General features: G+C 46.7%; 2 protein-coding genes across 5 annotated transcripts in view; one reads left to right on the forward strand and one right to left on the reverse strand.

Moving 5' to 3' along the window:
- The window catches only part of MPRIP (myosin phosphatase Rho interacting protein), a 477,073-nt gene that overhangs the window by 335,483 nt on the left and 127,873 nt on the right, over positions 1-13,717 (forward strand). The window lies entirely within an intron of this gene.
- The window catches only part of PEMT (phosphatidylethanolamine N-methyltransferase), a 79,375-nt gene that overhangs the window by 25,909 nt on the left and 39,749 nt on the right, over positions 1-13,717 (reverse strand). For all 4 annotated transcript variants that reach the window (XR_010026241.1, XM_063143172.1, XM_063143174.1 and 1 more), the window contains exon 4: positions 6,698-6,843. Coding sequence is in view for 3 of the 4 variants with exons in the window: in XM_063143172.1 (XP_062999242.1) it covers positions 6,698-6,843 (146 nt within the window). In the remaining variant the exon portion in view is untranslated. The remainder of the gene's footprint in view (positions 1-6,697; positions 6,844-13,717) is intronic.

A 13,717-nucleotide genomic window follows, 5' to 3' on the forward strand; every position in this document is an offset into this window, starting at 1 on the left:
AAGTACAAGACTGGAGTCTGTACTTGTCTTGGGACTAAATTAGATAAGATGGCAGAGATCCATGAATGGAACTCTCCACGCCACAATTTTTGGCAAAAAGTAGCTGAGCAGGAAAACAGTGAAAACTGCTAACCCACACAAAGCTATGCTTTGCCCCTTAAGAACACACACACACACAAATCTGCATGGGGCAAGAAACAGCTGAGGGGTTCATTAGGAACGGCACACAAGGTAAAAGGTTAACCGCTGTCCCTCAGTGCTGTGGTCTGGATCCGTATATGCCTCCTGCTCAGCTGTTGCTGGCAAATATTTGTAGAGAGAAGGATGCAGACAAGCTGGAGGGCAACGAAGATGATCAAGGTTCTGAAGACAAAGTCCTACGAAGAGAGACTGAAAGAACTGGGTATGTTCAGCCTGGAGAAGAGAAGATTGAGGGGGGACCTGATAGCACTCTTCAAATACATGAAAGGTGGTCACACAGAGGAAGACCAGACTCTCTTCTCGATCCTCCCAGAGTGCAGGACATAGAATAATGGGCTCAAGTTCCAGGAAGCCAGATTCCGGCTGGACATCAGGAAAAACATCCTGACTGTTAGAGCAGTACGACCATGGAACCAATTACCTAGGGAGGTCGTGGGCTCTCCCACGCTAGAGGCAGCTGGACAGCCATCTGTCAGGGATGCTTTAAGGTGGATTCCTGCATTGAGCAGGGGGTTGGACTCAATGGCCTTAGAGGCCCCTTCCAACTCTAATTTTCCGGTTGTAAACAATAAAAAAAGCTCTCTTCATAAAAATAAATAAATGTAATTAATTTACTTATTTTTTAAAAAATGTCCAACTTTTACCTCAGAGTATTATCATAAGGTCTTTGAGAGAGACTATTTAGTATTTAGGTATTTTTTGGGCCCAGAAATATAGTCTATCCAACTCAAGAGTAGCAGGGGGACGGGACACAGACTCTTTACGGCGGTAACCCACGGTTTTGGGGCACCACGAAAACCTTTCCAGATGCTTCCACTTGCCTGCTGCGGAGTCTTAGAAGCTTTTTGTACTCTCCCAGCTAATAGCTTTGCAAACAGGACAGGACCGAATTTGGCCAAGTCACGATGACATGAAATCTTTGCTCGGTTTGTTTGCTTGCTTTTGCTGGAGGTAATGATAATAATACAGGCCTGAGATGGGTGGACTCTCAAATGCACTCTTCCTTGCCCTCCCCTCCTTCATGAAAGCCTCATTACCTCCTTCAAGGCCTGCATTAACCGCAAGGCAGGACAGAAAATAGGGCAAGCCTCCCTGTGGTAACTAAGCGTTAAAAACTAGGATTCCAGGGAGTGCCAGGAGGTCCGATTGTGGAGGAACAATGGGGAATAAAAGGGGTGGTGAGCTGCCCTACTGACTGGTCGCACAAAAAACCAATAATCAGTCAGCGCTCCAGAAAGAAAAAACGGCCTCCATGAGCTCGAAGTGAAGATAACCAACCGTTGAAAAATAGAGGCCTGAAACACCCCTGCTGTGAAGGAAATTGGGAGGGCGCAGAGAAATGGTTTAGCCAGAGTGATTTACTACGGGCCGCTCCAACCCATTAGCCTACATTGAAGACGCCCCCCAAATGTCCCAGCAGTGGCTGGATGATTTAATCGTACTATTTAAAAAGAGAAGCCTGATCGTCTGATTAGAAGAAATCAAACTCTTGCCGTTCAACCAGAAATTTCTACAGCTCCTGCTACTTCCATATCCTTTGCGTTGCTGGTCTTTAGGACAATTCAACACATTTATCTATCTGAATATCTATTACTATATCTATCATCTATATCTATATCTGTGGAGGGTGGCAGCTCCGATGGCAGTAGGGTAGTGAATTCGCTCTGGGTTTCAGTCAGAACTCAAAAGAAGCTCTCCTAGATGCTCAGCACTAGATCACCATCACGATCTCTGGGCCTGTTCAGACAAAACGCTAAGCTATGGTTAGGCTGCTAACCCTTTTGCAGCAAATGGTTAAAGAGCGTGTTTGAACCGTGGTTATGCAAGTCATGGTTCATACAACATGCTAAGCCATAATGTTTAGCATAAAGTGCTTAACTGCCATGGCTTAGTGGGTCGTCTAAATAGGGTCTCTAGTAGGGCTATCCACCACCTCGGATCCGAACCCTGAATCTGAAGCGGATCGGGGTGATTCGGACCCTTCCGAACCGGATCCGAGGCAGTTCGGGCAAAGGCTGAGGCAGCCTGAAGACAAACCTAATTGGCTCCGAAGCTTTGGGCTGCCTCGGCACTTCGGAGCTGCCCCCCCCCCCAGTCTCCTTACCTGCTGCCTCCACCGCCATCTTGGTTCTGGCAGCTTCCGGTGCTGGTGCCACCACTGGAAATGAAAGGGAGTAAGCCATGCAATCGCGTGGTCTCTGCTGTAATAAGTACCTCTATGGTCACAAACTATGGTGGCCATAGAGGTACTCAGCAGAGGCTGTGCGATATCTTAAAACCTACTTCCGGTCATTTCCGCCGGCCACACTGGAAGCCACCAGAAGAAAGATGGCAGCGGTGACGGAGGCAGCAGGAAAGGAGCCTGGTGGGGGGAGCCTTTTCTGGGTGCCAGCTGCACCCAGAAAGCTCCAAGTCTCCTCGGAGGGCCCGAAGCTCACCTCGGCTTAGGTGCTGAAGCAGGTCGGGCACACCCGAGGCGGGTCGGGGCTGCTTCAGGGGCTCCAGATTGGCCTCTGAGGTGGTTCGGCGGGTGGCTGCACAGCCCTAGTCTCTAGATCTATTTTTATATCTGTAACTATATCTGTATCTGTACCAATATGCCCATGTTTTCCTGAAGTCTTCCCATAAACACCGGGATGTGTCTATGAACAGCATTGAACATCAGTTAAGGTGTAATCCTATTCATGTTTAGATGGAAAGAAGTCCTACAACTCCTAACACTTCTCAGCCAGACATGCTGGCTGGATCACACTAGCGGATGTAGGACTTCTTTCCCATCTAAATATGCATAGGATTTATCTTTCTTTCTTTCTTTCTTTCTTGCATTTCTATACCGCCCCATAGCCGAAGCTCTCTGGGCAGTTTACAAAACTTTAAAACAGTAAACATTTAAAAAGTATACAAAATTTAAGAATCATCAGAAACATAAAAACAATATAAAAACAACAGTATCCATTTAAAAACAACAGTTCTGGGGTCCGTTAGAAAACAAACTTAGGGTTGTTAAATGCTGTTAAATGCCTGGGGGAAGAGAAAAGTCTTAACCTGGTGCCTGAAAGGTAACAGTGTTGGTGCCAGGTGAGCCTCATCGGGGAGATCATTCCAGAATTGGGGGGCCACCACTGAAAAGGCCCTCTCCCTTGTTGCCATCCTCCAAGCTTCCCTTGGAGGAGGACCTTAGATGTTGAGCGCAGTGTACGGGTAGGTTCATGTCGGGAGAGGCGTTCTGTCAGGTATTGAGGTGCCAAGCCATGTAGGGCTTTATAGGTTAAAACCAGCACCTTGATTGCACATCGCTAGGTCCCCTCGCTCACTTTTATTGAAACTCTTTTCCATTTTCCTAAAATCCTCCCCAGACATTTTGCAGAAACGTTTGGGTTGGCCTCAAATTTTGCATCCCGTAACTCATTCGTGGCATTCATTTGTGCAAGATGAGAAGCAGCCTTAGTCGCTTCACCCAGCTAGCCCAGCATTATCTGCACTGGGGGACGAAATCCATTCAGAAGAGGCTGTCGGAGGCCGTATCTCCCAGGTTGAAGGCAAAAGGAGCAGAGCGACGCCCCACCCCAAACACGGGATATTTTAGCTTGCAGCTCTGACTGCCACTAAAGTAGCCCTTAGGAGAGCCATCACAACCTCTCAGAAGGGGGAAAACGCAAGAAGCCGGGAAATTGTCCAACGAGCAGTGGATAAGGGCAAAAAAGGTGGAGCCAGGAGGACAAGGTGTGGCCTTCTGGGGAATCCCAGAGGGCCAGAAGGAAAACCCTGGATGGCCAGACATGCCCACCCACCCCCATCACCTGTTACCTGATCATTTTTATCTGGAGATGTTGGAGACCGAACCTGGGATCTTCTACATGCAAAACAGGTGTTCTTTCCCTGATCTACGTCCCCTCTTGGCTACTGTTTATTTATTTATTTATTTATTTATTACATTTCTATACCGCCCAATAGCCGGAGATCTCTGGGCGGTACTGTTGAGTTCAACAGAAAACTAGAAACCATCTCGAAAGATTGATTGATTTTTTTAAAAAAGAATCTTTTCATTTCTTTCTTTTTTTCCCCATAGCAAAAATTCTGAAGTGGTGAGTGCTAAACATCCCCCCCCCAGTTGTCTGCTTCTGCATGTGCTTCATCGTCCATTAATAAAGCCTAATGAGTTAATTGTGCCGCTCCCCTGACCCCCCACTCCCAAATCAGCAATGGTACCGACATGCCCTACAAATCAGCTGTCATCGTAAGTGGGGGCAAACCTGACTCCCCCCAGGGGCTGTGCTTATGAGCATCTGAAATGTTTCATGGCAAAAAAAAAAGAACAACCCAGAGCAGGTCACACCTTCTTCTCATCCTGATTCACCTGTTTTGCGTGTCAGCGGAAATGACAACCAAATAAGTCATCCTTGGCTGCGATGAATCAGACCTTCCGCAAGCAATCGGAAGACCCCGCTATGCTCTTGAAGAGAGAATCGGACCCATTTTTCACCCAGCCACTTGAAAAGCGGGAAGGGAGGGGCAAAAAGGGTGAACCCCCCCCTTCGCCTCTCTATTTTTCAGATCCTACTTTGTGTATTAAAATGAATCGAACGCCACCACCAGCGAGCGTCACTGATGGGTTGCACGCTGATGGTGTACGCCTGCATTTCCATGAGCTTTTATGAAGCGCCATTACGGCACATGACATTTCGCAGAATAATGGAGAAGCAATTCCCCTCCCAATAAGACGGGTCTGCATCCCAGGAAGCTTACAATCTGAATTTGTAAATTTGGTGGGGGGTGGGGGGGAGAGAGAGAAGATGGAAGGACAAAGAAGCGATGAAGATAATGAAATGCAGTTCCAAAAGGCTTTGTTTCTACTGAAGATGAGGTCGAAGGGATTAAGCCAACAGCTCAGTGGAGGTGGGGATTTATGGTTGGGTTTACATAAATCTATATGCTTGGAAGAAGGATGAGTTGGGGTTTTTTAAGCCTCCCCCTTTTATTTATTTTTTACTCTTATGACCTCTTTTCCGAGGGTAAATGAAGATTTTAGATGAACTAAACGATATAATGCCAGGCCTTGGATAACACTGATCCTGGTTCAATGTTATTTCTCACCTTGAGATTGATTGCATTGAAAGGGAGATTACACATTGTCCAGGTAAATACATACAGTGTTTCCTGCAGCCTAGCGCCTCATCTACACCAAGCAGGATATTGCATGTATATAAAAGGCAGGAGCCACACCAAGCAGGATATAGCACTATGAAAGCAGTATATGATCTGTGTCAATGGGCCCCAACAGTTGTCAGTGCATGTCAAAAGCACTATAAAGCAGCAGTGTGGCTCCTGCCTTTTATATACCGCTTTCATACTGGAATATCCTGCTTGGTGTAGATTAGGCCTAAATTACAGTTCCAATTCCCACCCCACCCCCATTGTTTTGAAGTGATCTCTAGATTAAGGACTTAGTTGTTTAAAATATTGGTTGTTGTTTATTCGTTCAGTCGCTTCCGACTCTTCATGACTTCATGGACCAGCCCACGCCAGAGCTTTCTGTTGGCCGTCGCCACCCCTAGCTCCCCCAAGGTTGAGTCCGTCACCTCCAGAATATCATCCATCCATCTTGCCCTTGGTCGGCCCCTCTTCCTTTTGCCTTCCACTAACTTCCACAAGTTAGATCCAGAGTTGCACATTAAAAACTAGTGACTAGTTTTGCATTAGAAATACAACAGCTCTCACCACAGTGGGGAAAACTGCAACTGTGATGAGTCTGCTGCGGATGGCAGCAGCTTCAAGGCCTTTGCTGCTTCTCCCTTCTTAAGGTTCTTTATCTTTAAACTGGATTTGGACTGGTTACGGCCCTTCAAATGGAGGGCGTTTCCCTATCCGGCAGTGAAGTCACAGAATCCATTGCCTTCATCCCCTTTCCCGGCTTTTATCATAGAATCACAGAATAGCAGAGTTGGAAGGGGCCTTCAAGGCCATCGAGTCCAGCCCCCCGCTCAATGCAGGAATCCACCCTAAAGCATCCCTGACAGGTGGATGTCCAACTGCCTCTTGAAGGCCTCTAGTGTGGGAGAGCCCACAACCTCCCTAGGTCACTGGTTCCATTGTCATACTGCTCTAACTGTCAGGAAGTTTTTCCTGATGTCCAGCTGGAATCTGGCTTCCTTTAACTTGAGCCCGTTATTCCGTGTCCTGCACTCTGGGAGGAAAAGGGTCCCCCACCCCTTTCTAAAAGATTGAAACATGTCTCTTCAGGCTTAGTCCTTGGCAGTAAGAGCTTTAAGCTGTTGGTATCTTGGCCACGCCCCTTTTACTTCCCCCCCTCCCATCCCTGGAAGGCGCCCCCCGAGAGCTTCGTTAGAATGGGACCCGACCCTCAGGCGCAAAGAGGTTGCACATCCCTGAACTACAGGAATGCCCTCGGCATGGCAAGACCCGTGGCCACCGTGTGCTGACACCCAGCCTAGGGTGATGCCCACATCATGTAACACAACGCCGACTTGAGCCTTACCCAAGAATGTCCCAACGAAACCCAGTGCGAGGAAGCTGGACGTTACGAAGACGGTGCCTATTGCCATGAGCGCCACACTGGCGTAGTAGACGAAGACACAGTCCAGGGCCTTCAGTTTGGGCTGTTGCTTTATAGCTTCTGTGAAACTGCGGGGGAAAGAAAAAACGTTCAAAGCCCCCTGTGGTGTCTGGAACTAGTTGCATGGTTGGTGCTGTGCAGTGGCTAAACGCAAGTGTACACATCAGGAAATTCCACATTTGAACCTTGCCTCTGCCATGAACTTCATAGAATTGTAGAGCTGGAAGGGGCCTCTAAGGCCAACCCCCTGCTCAATGCAGGAATCCACCTTAAAGCATCCCTGACAGATGGTAGTCCAGCTGCCTCTTGAAGGCCTCTAGTGTCAGATAGCCCACAACCTCCCTAGGTCATGGGTTCTATTGTCGTACTGCTCTAACCATCAGGAAGTTTTTCCTGCGGTCCAGCCAGAATCTGGATTCCTGAAACTTGAGCCCATTATTCTGTGTCTTGCACTCTGGGATTATGAAGAAGAGATCCTGGCCCTCCTCTGTGTGCAAACCAAGTATTTGAAGAGTGCTATCATGTCTCCCCTTAGTCTTCTCTTCTCCAGGCTAAACAGGCCCACTTCTTTCAGTCTCTCCTCATAGGACCTTTTTTCCAGACCCCTGATCATCCTCGTTGCCCTTCTCTGAACTTGCTAGGTCACTTTAGGCGCCTAACTCTCTCACACCCTCTCGTTCAGTCTCAGCTTCCTCCGTCTGCAAAATGGGAATTACCATAACACTTTCCTGCTTCACAGGGTTGTTGTATGGATGAAAAACCAAAAGGAGGAAAGCATCCCATTCAGATCCAAAGAAGAGAGAAACAATTCCTCAGGATGCAAAAAGATCTATTTGTACAAAGCCCGACACGTTTCAGCCTTTCAAAGGCCTTCTTCAAGGGATTGTTAGAAGATGTCTGCAGATTTTCCTCTAGCAAAAAAATGAGGACTTGTTTCTCTCTCCTTTGGTGTTGTATGGATGACCACAGCAAGGAAGTCAAACATTCTCAAAGCTCTAGATACATGTCCGCTATTAGGATTGGCTCTTTGGATCCTGCCCAAATATTGCTAACCCCCACACCTCCAGGAACTCAAACGAATAAGCTGTCTCCACGCTTCTGCCTTCCAGACGGCCATGCTGGCAGGGGATGATGGGAATTGCGATCCAGTACCTAGGGAGGGCACAGGTTTGGGGAAGACTGGTCTAAGGGCATGGTTCAGCAAAGATTCCTGGGGAAACTTCAGTCTCCCAGACTTTACGGGGCCCTCAATAGCCTTGGCCAACAGAATTTGTCCTGGTGTGAACTATTCCTTCAAAGCTAAAAATAGCCCCTGGATTTCATTAAGAGTGGAAAGTTTTACTGTACATGTGAGTGCCTTACAAAGGCCAAATTCTTCAAGCTCCTCCATGGCCACCAACTACGGAGCCCAAAACTCAAACATTTATCTCCAGGCAGGAGTTGAGAAAGACCTGCTTCGTTATCTCAGTCCTTCCCCCCCCCCCCCACCTTCTGCACACCTCCACAAAGTTGCATATTTTACATCGCTCACATGTTGGGAACAGCGTCAAAACATTTCCTGCACCTGGAGCCTAAAATCAGTAATATGGGAGTGGGATGGCTAAGAGTGCTTTCTGGAAAAGGTCCGAAGTTTATTTTGAAATTAAATCTCGTGAGTGTCCGATCTGGGTTATGTTCAGCACTGGCCAAGTCCAACGGAAAGGGTCACTTCGTGCCCTGATGGTGTTGAAAGCACGTCTGATTTCTACTTTTCCAACTCAGCACTGCAACGTGATGGGAAAATGCCTTGGATCAAGCAGGCACCTGCGCACTGGGTTGTTGTTTGCCATTCCTGTGTGGTTTGTCAACTGCACATGGTTCTCCTCTGTTGTTTGCAGCTGGCTGAGTCAAACACTATGACTCTGGACGTGTGTTGCAAGGTGATGTTTGCCCTGTCCTGGACGGGGTTGCACTCTCCCTAAAGGATCGGGTCCGTAGTTTGGGGGTGCTCTTGGATCCAGAACTGTCACTTGAGGCACAGGTGAACTCAGTGGCAAAGAGCACCTCTTATCAGCTTAGGCTGATATACCAGCTGCGCCCTTATCTGGACAGAGATAGCCTAGCTACAGTTATCCATGCTCCGATAACCTCTCGTTTGGATTACTGCAATGCGTTATACGTGGGGCTGCCTTTGAAAATGGTCCGGAAGCTTCAGCTGGTACAAAACAGGGCAGCCCGTTTACTAACAGGGACTGGCCAACAAGACCACATCACGCCAGTCCTTTTACAACTTCATTGGCTGCCAGTCCAGGTCCGGGCCCGATTCAAAGTGCTGGTATTGACATTTAAAGCCCTAAACGGTTTGGGGCCAGGTTATTTGAAGGAACGCCTCCTCCCGTATGTACCTGCCCGGACCTTAAGATCATCTACAGGGGCCCATCTCGTGAGCCCCTGCCAAAGGAAGTGAGGCAGGTGGCTACTAGGAGGAGGGCTTTCTCCTAATATGAGAATAGTATGAGCTCCCCAGAGAGGTCCGCCTGGCGCCTACACTGTACTCTTTTTGTCGCTAACTGAAGACCTTTTTATTCTCTCAGTATTTTAACTGAGAGAATAACTAAATAATAAACATATTTTAACTATGTTTCAGTATTCTTAACATAGAATCATACTATTCTATGATTCTATGATATACATTGTTAAAACGTCCTAAAAACATTCTGAAAACATCCTAAAATTCCACTGGATAGGCCTGCCGGAAGACATCAGTCTTTATAGCTTTCTTGAATGCTAATAAAGTGTTGATGAGTCTCCTCCGGTAGGACATTCCACAGTCTGGGAGAGCAGAAGAGAAGGTCCTCTTGGTCTACTTGCTCAACTCCTGCCCGAAAATCAGGCTGGATAGCAATGAAGAATGTTGTTGTTGTTGATCCATCCACTGCCTTTAATTAATTTGATTAATTAAATTTAAGTAAATTTGTACCGTATCAACACTCAATAGAGACATAATAAACAGTCCTGGGGTAGTTTAAATACTGACAGATTTATGGTGGCATAAGCTTCCTTGGACTAGAGCTGATTTCATCAGATGTGAGAGATGAATTTGCAGTTGGAAATACACTCTCTCTCTCACAGAGCATGGAGAGAAAGAGAAAAGATCCAAAAGACAATGAAATGCAAGAAATGATTACAAAAACACAACTGTCCTCGCTTTGCTGCTGTTGCTACTCTTGGAAACTGTCAGTGTTCTTAGAGTACACAATACAATTTATTGATTAGTTTTATGCGTTTCCACGCAGCTGATGAAGTCGGCTCCAGACCGTGAAAAATCCTGCCATAATAAATCTTTAAGGTGCCACAAGACCCGTAGTTGTTTTGCTGCAACGGATTTATATGGATACACAGCTGGAATTTGGCTCTTTTCTGAGATACTCTCTGAAGAAGACATAAGACATTATGAGACGCCTTGCAATTTCATTAGAAAAGCTTCCCTTTGTTGCCAGAAGGAAAAGAAATATTTCTTAAAAAAATCTTTTTCAATCCCTTTCACTGGAATCAAGACAGCTTCAAAAAAAATAAAATAAACTAGTTTGCTCTTCATTCTCAGCCCTGCTCATTAAAATTGCCCCCTCCCCCGGGGTGGTTAATCAACTAAAACATAGTTGATTAAGTGACTACCGTAAAAACTGCAAGTTGTGCTACAAACTGGGCTCAAAGCTTCACACTGCTTTCTCCTCACATCACCATACCTCTTCTGTTCATGCCTCAGTACCTGAGCAAACAACAAGCTACCACCATCAGCATCTCATAATCCGGTCACCTGGCATTTTAGCTACAGCTAAGAGGGAAAGTGTTTGCAGATGGTAATGGCCCATCTTCTCCTGGAGTCACGATTTACCGTTTCCTAAACAGAGTTTCTATTTGCATAACACATGGACTCAGGTTTCCTTTCTCCCCTTCTCACCCCAGAACTGGTAAATTAAACTTCTCGACTGGTTGCAGCGCTGTGCTGTAACAACAGACATGGATTTCTTCAGCTGATGTAATCAGTTCAGGATCTGTAGTTCATGAGTTAAAACCTCAGTCGGTGCACTTGGCTTACAGTCAACGCAAAGTTTGTCAACATCAGGTCTCTCAGGCTGCTTTCTCAGGAGCTTAGAAGCAAACTGTGCGCCTTGCCTGTTTTGATCCCAAGCACCAGATAATTTTGTAACAGAGTCAAGCTAATCTCCCACTTAATGCCTCCCTCACTCCTGATGCTCAAGTAGCATCTCTGGCACAAAGTGCCTTTCACCAGCCACAGCCCTTCCTAGGTGGAGATACCAGAGTCACTGTTGTCCACATTCTGAAAAAAATCAGGTTAGACTACTGCAATCTGCTATATATGGGACTACCTTTGAAGACTATTCAGAAACTACAATTGGTTCAGGATGCAAGCGTGTAGATTACTAATTGAAATTGTTTAGTCAGAAAGTCAGTTTTAAACACCTTCACTTTACCTGTGCGTTCTCAGGCACCATTCAAAGTGTTGGCTCTAAAGCCCTGTGCAACTTGGATTTCTCAGGCACCATTCAAAGTGTTGGCTCTAAAGCCCTGTGCAACTTGGATCCTGGCTCCATTATTATTATTGTTATTATTATTTGTATACCGCTGCATAGCCAAAGCTCTCTGGGCGGTTAACATAAGATACAAACATGCAATATACACATACATATAAAACCACTGTAACGACTTTAAAAACTATGAGCCAAAAAACCAGACCCAGGCTCATTACACATTGCTAAATGCCTGGGAGAAAAGTCTTGACCTGGCACCGAAAAGATGACAATGCCAGCGCCAGGCAGGCCTCGTCAGGGAGGTCGTTCCACAGTTCAGGGGCCACCACTGAGAAGGCCCTCTCCCTTGTTGCCATCCTCCGAGCTTCCCTCGGAGTAGGCACTCGGAGGAGGACCTTAGATGTTGAGCTCAGTGTACGGGTAGGTTGATGTAGGGAGAGGCGTTCCATCAAATTATTATTATTATTTATTTATTTATTTGTTACCCGACTCTCCCTCCGGATCGAGGCAGGGTACAACACAAATGCAAACGCCATAAAATACATGTAATTGATTAAAGCATTTAAAACTAATACATTATTAAAAGTATTGTGGTTCCAGGCCATGTAAGGCTTTATAAGTTTAAACCAGCACCTTGAATCGGGCTTGGAAACATACAGGCAGTCAATGCAAGCGGGCCAGAGTGCGTCTTATAATACGAATAATTGTGTGAGCCACTTTAGGAGACAATATTTTTCAGAAAAGCAGGATGATGATGATGTTAATAATAATAATAATAATAGCAATAATAATATCAGTAGAACAACCATAACTCCAAAGGAACTCTCCAAGGTTCTGAACCCATTTTGAGGATTGGATTCAGCACTTTGGATAGCTCCTTTCCTTCAGAGAACTGGCTGGTTCTGACTGAAACCCAGAATGGATTCACAGCCTTCACTGCCACGGGGATTTGGGTTTTCCCAGTCTGGAAAGCCAACCTAGGCTGGGAAGGTTGACCGTCAAGTTCATGCAGCCCTGCCAGGACAGTGAGAACGGCCTGCCCCCGGTGCCCTCATTTCCAAGTTCCTGCCACCCAGTAACTTCAACTAAACCCGGCAAAGCTGAGACCTGCATCTTCTGGACCAAAAATGGCATAAAATGGATCTTCTCCAGCTGGTACTTCACAGACAGCTAAGCAGGAGTCACTGATTACAATATTAACTGGAAACCTGCCCTCCGCCAGGCGGCCTGGCCTCCCAGGTGCAAATTGGGCCAAGAGCAAGTGCTCCCATTGGTTGGGAGGACAAAAGCGAAGGGGGGGGACCACTATTGTGTCCTGACCGCTCTCGAAGAGCTCCCTGCCAGCAAGTGTCAGAGCCAGACCATTTCATAAGCCCAAGATTTGTTTTATTGTAAGAAAATCAGCTTCGCGTCCGCAGCAAGCTGTTCTTTCCCTTCACAGCGTCTTCTGGCTGGTAATGACTCTGTTTGCCTAACAAGGCCGGTTTGTGTGTTATGCGTTATTTGGGTCAGTATGTAACTGTTATCTCAACAAGCATCCTTTTCTTGGCTTTGACTCCCTCTTTGCCCATACTATCTCTTTCTCTTTGTTGTGATCATGTCACCCCCACCCCCAAACCCCCAGTCATGAGGACCCAGGGTTCTGTTCCCTCTTCCTCATGAGCAGAAGCCACTGATATGCACCTATCAGACCCAGAAGAGGATGCTGTCATGGAAAAACCCATCTATGCCCCTCAGCCCTGGAAGAACCCCTGAGATCAGCCCCACTGCACCCGGAGGTCGCGTTGCCATCCTCAGATTCCGAGGTCTCCGGTTCTGAGACCACCATCACAACCCAGTTGCTGCTACAGCCAAGCCAAAAGCTTCAAAAGCAAGCACATCCCCTTTAAGGGAAAGGCCTCATGCAGTGGAAGGAGCTAGAAGCCTTTTGGAAAACAAAGTCCTATTTAAGGCTCAACCTGAGCCTGCCTATTGTTGGAGCAACATAGAAGCTGAGTTTGTATGCCTTCCAGCCTAGGCCCACTAGGAGCTCTCTGTGGTGCTATCCACTCCTTGATTCCTCTAACTAGTATCTCTCCTGGAACTTGACTGTTGTGCCTGACCTTGCCAATTGGAGGTGAAGAGCGAAACCTTTAGTTGCTGATCACATCCCTAAGAAACTGTTAGCGCAGCAGTACCTTTAATTGGGTTAATCCAGGTTTCCCCATTTTCAGTCCAACACTCTAACCACTACACTACACATGGCTCTCATATTTTCAAAACCTTACATTTTCAGAGGATACACATCGTTAAGTATGATGGTACAATTCTTCGTAATGGGCAATGTGTAGTTGTGTGTGTGGGGATGTGTGTGTCCATGCATCTTTCCCCTGGCTAGCATGTCCATGGAAGGAGATACATGTTTCCCCAG

Source organism: Elgaria multicarinata, chromosome 17 (assembly GCF_023053635.1).
Source record: "Elgaria multicarinata webbii isolate HBS135686 ecotype San Diego chromosome 17, rElgMul1.1.pri, whole genome shotgun sequence".
Lineage (NCBI taxonomy): Eukaryota > Metazoa > Chordata > Lepidosauria > Squamata > Anguidae > Elgaria > Elgaria multicarinata.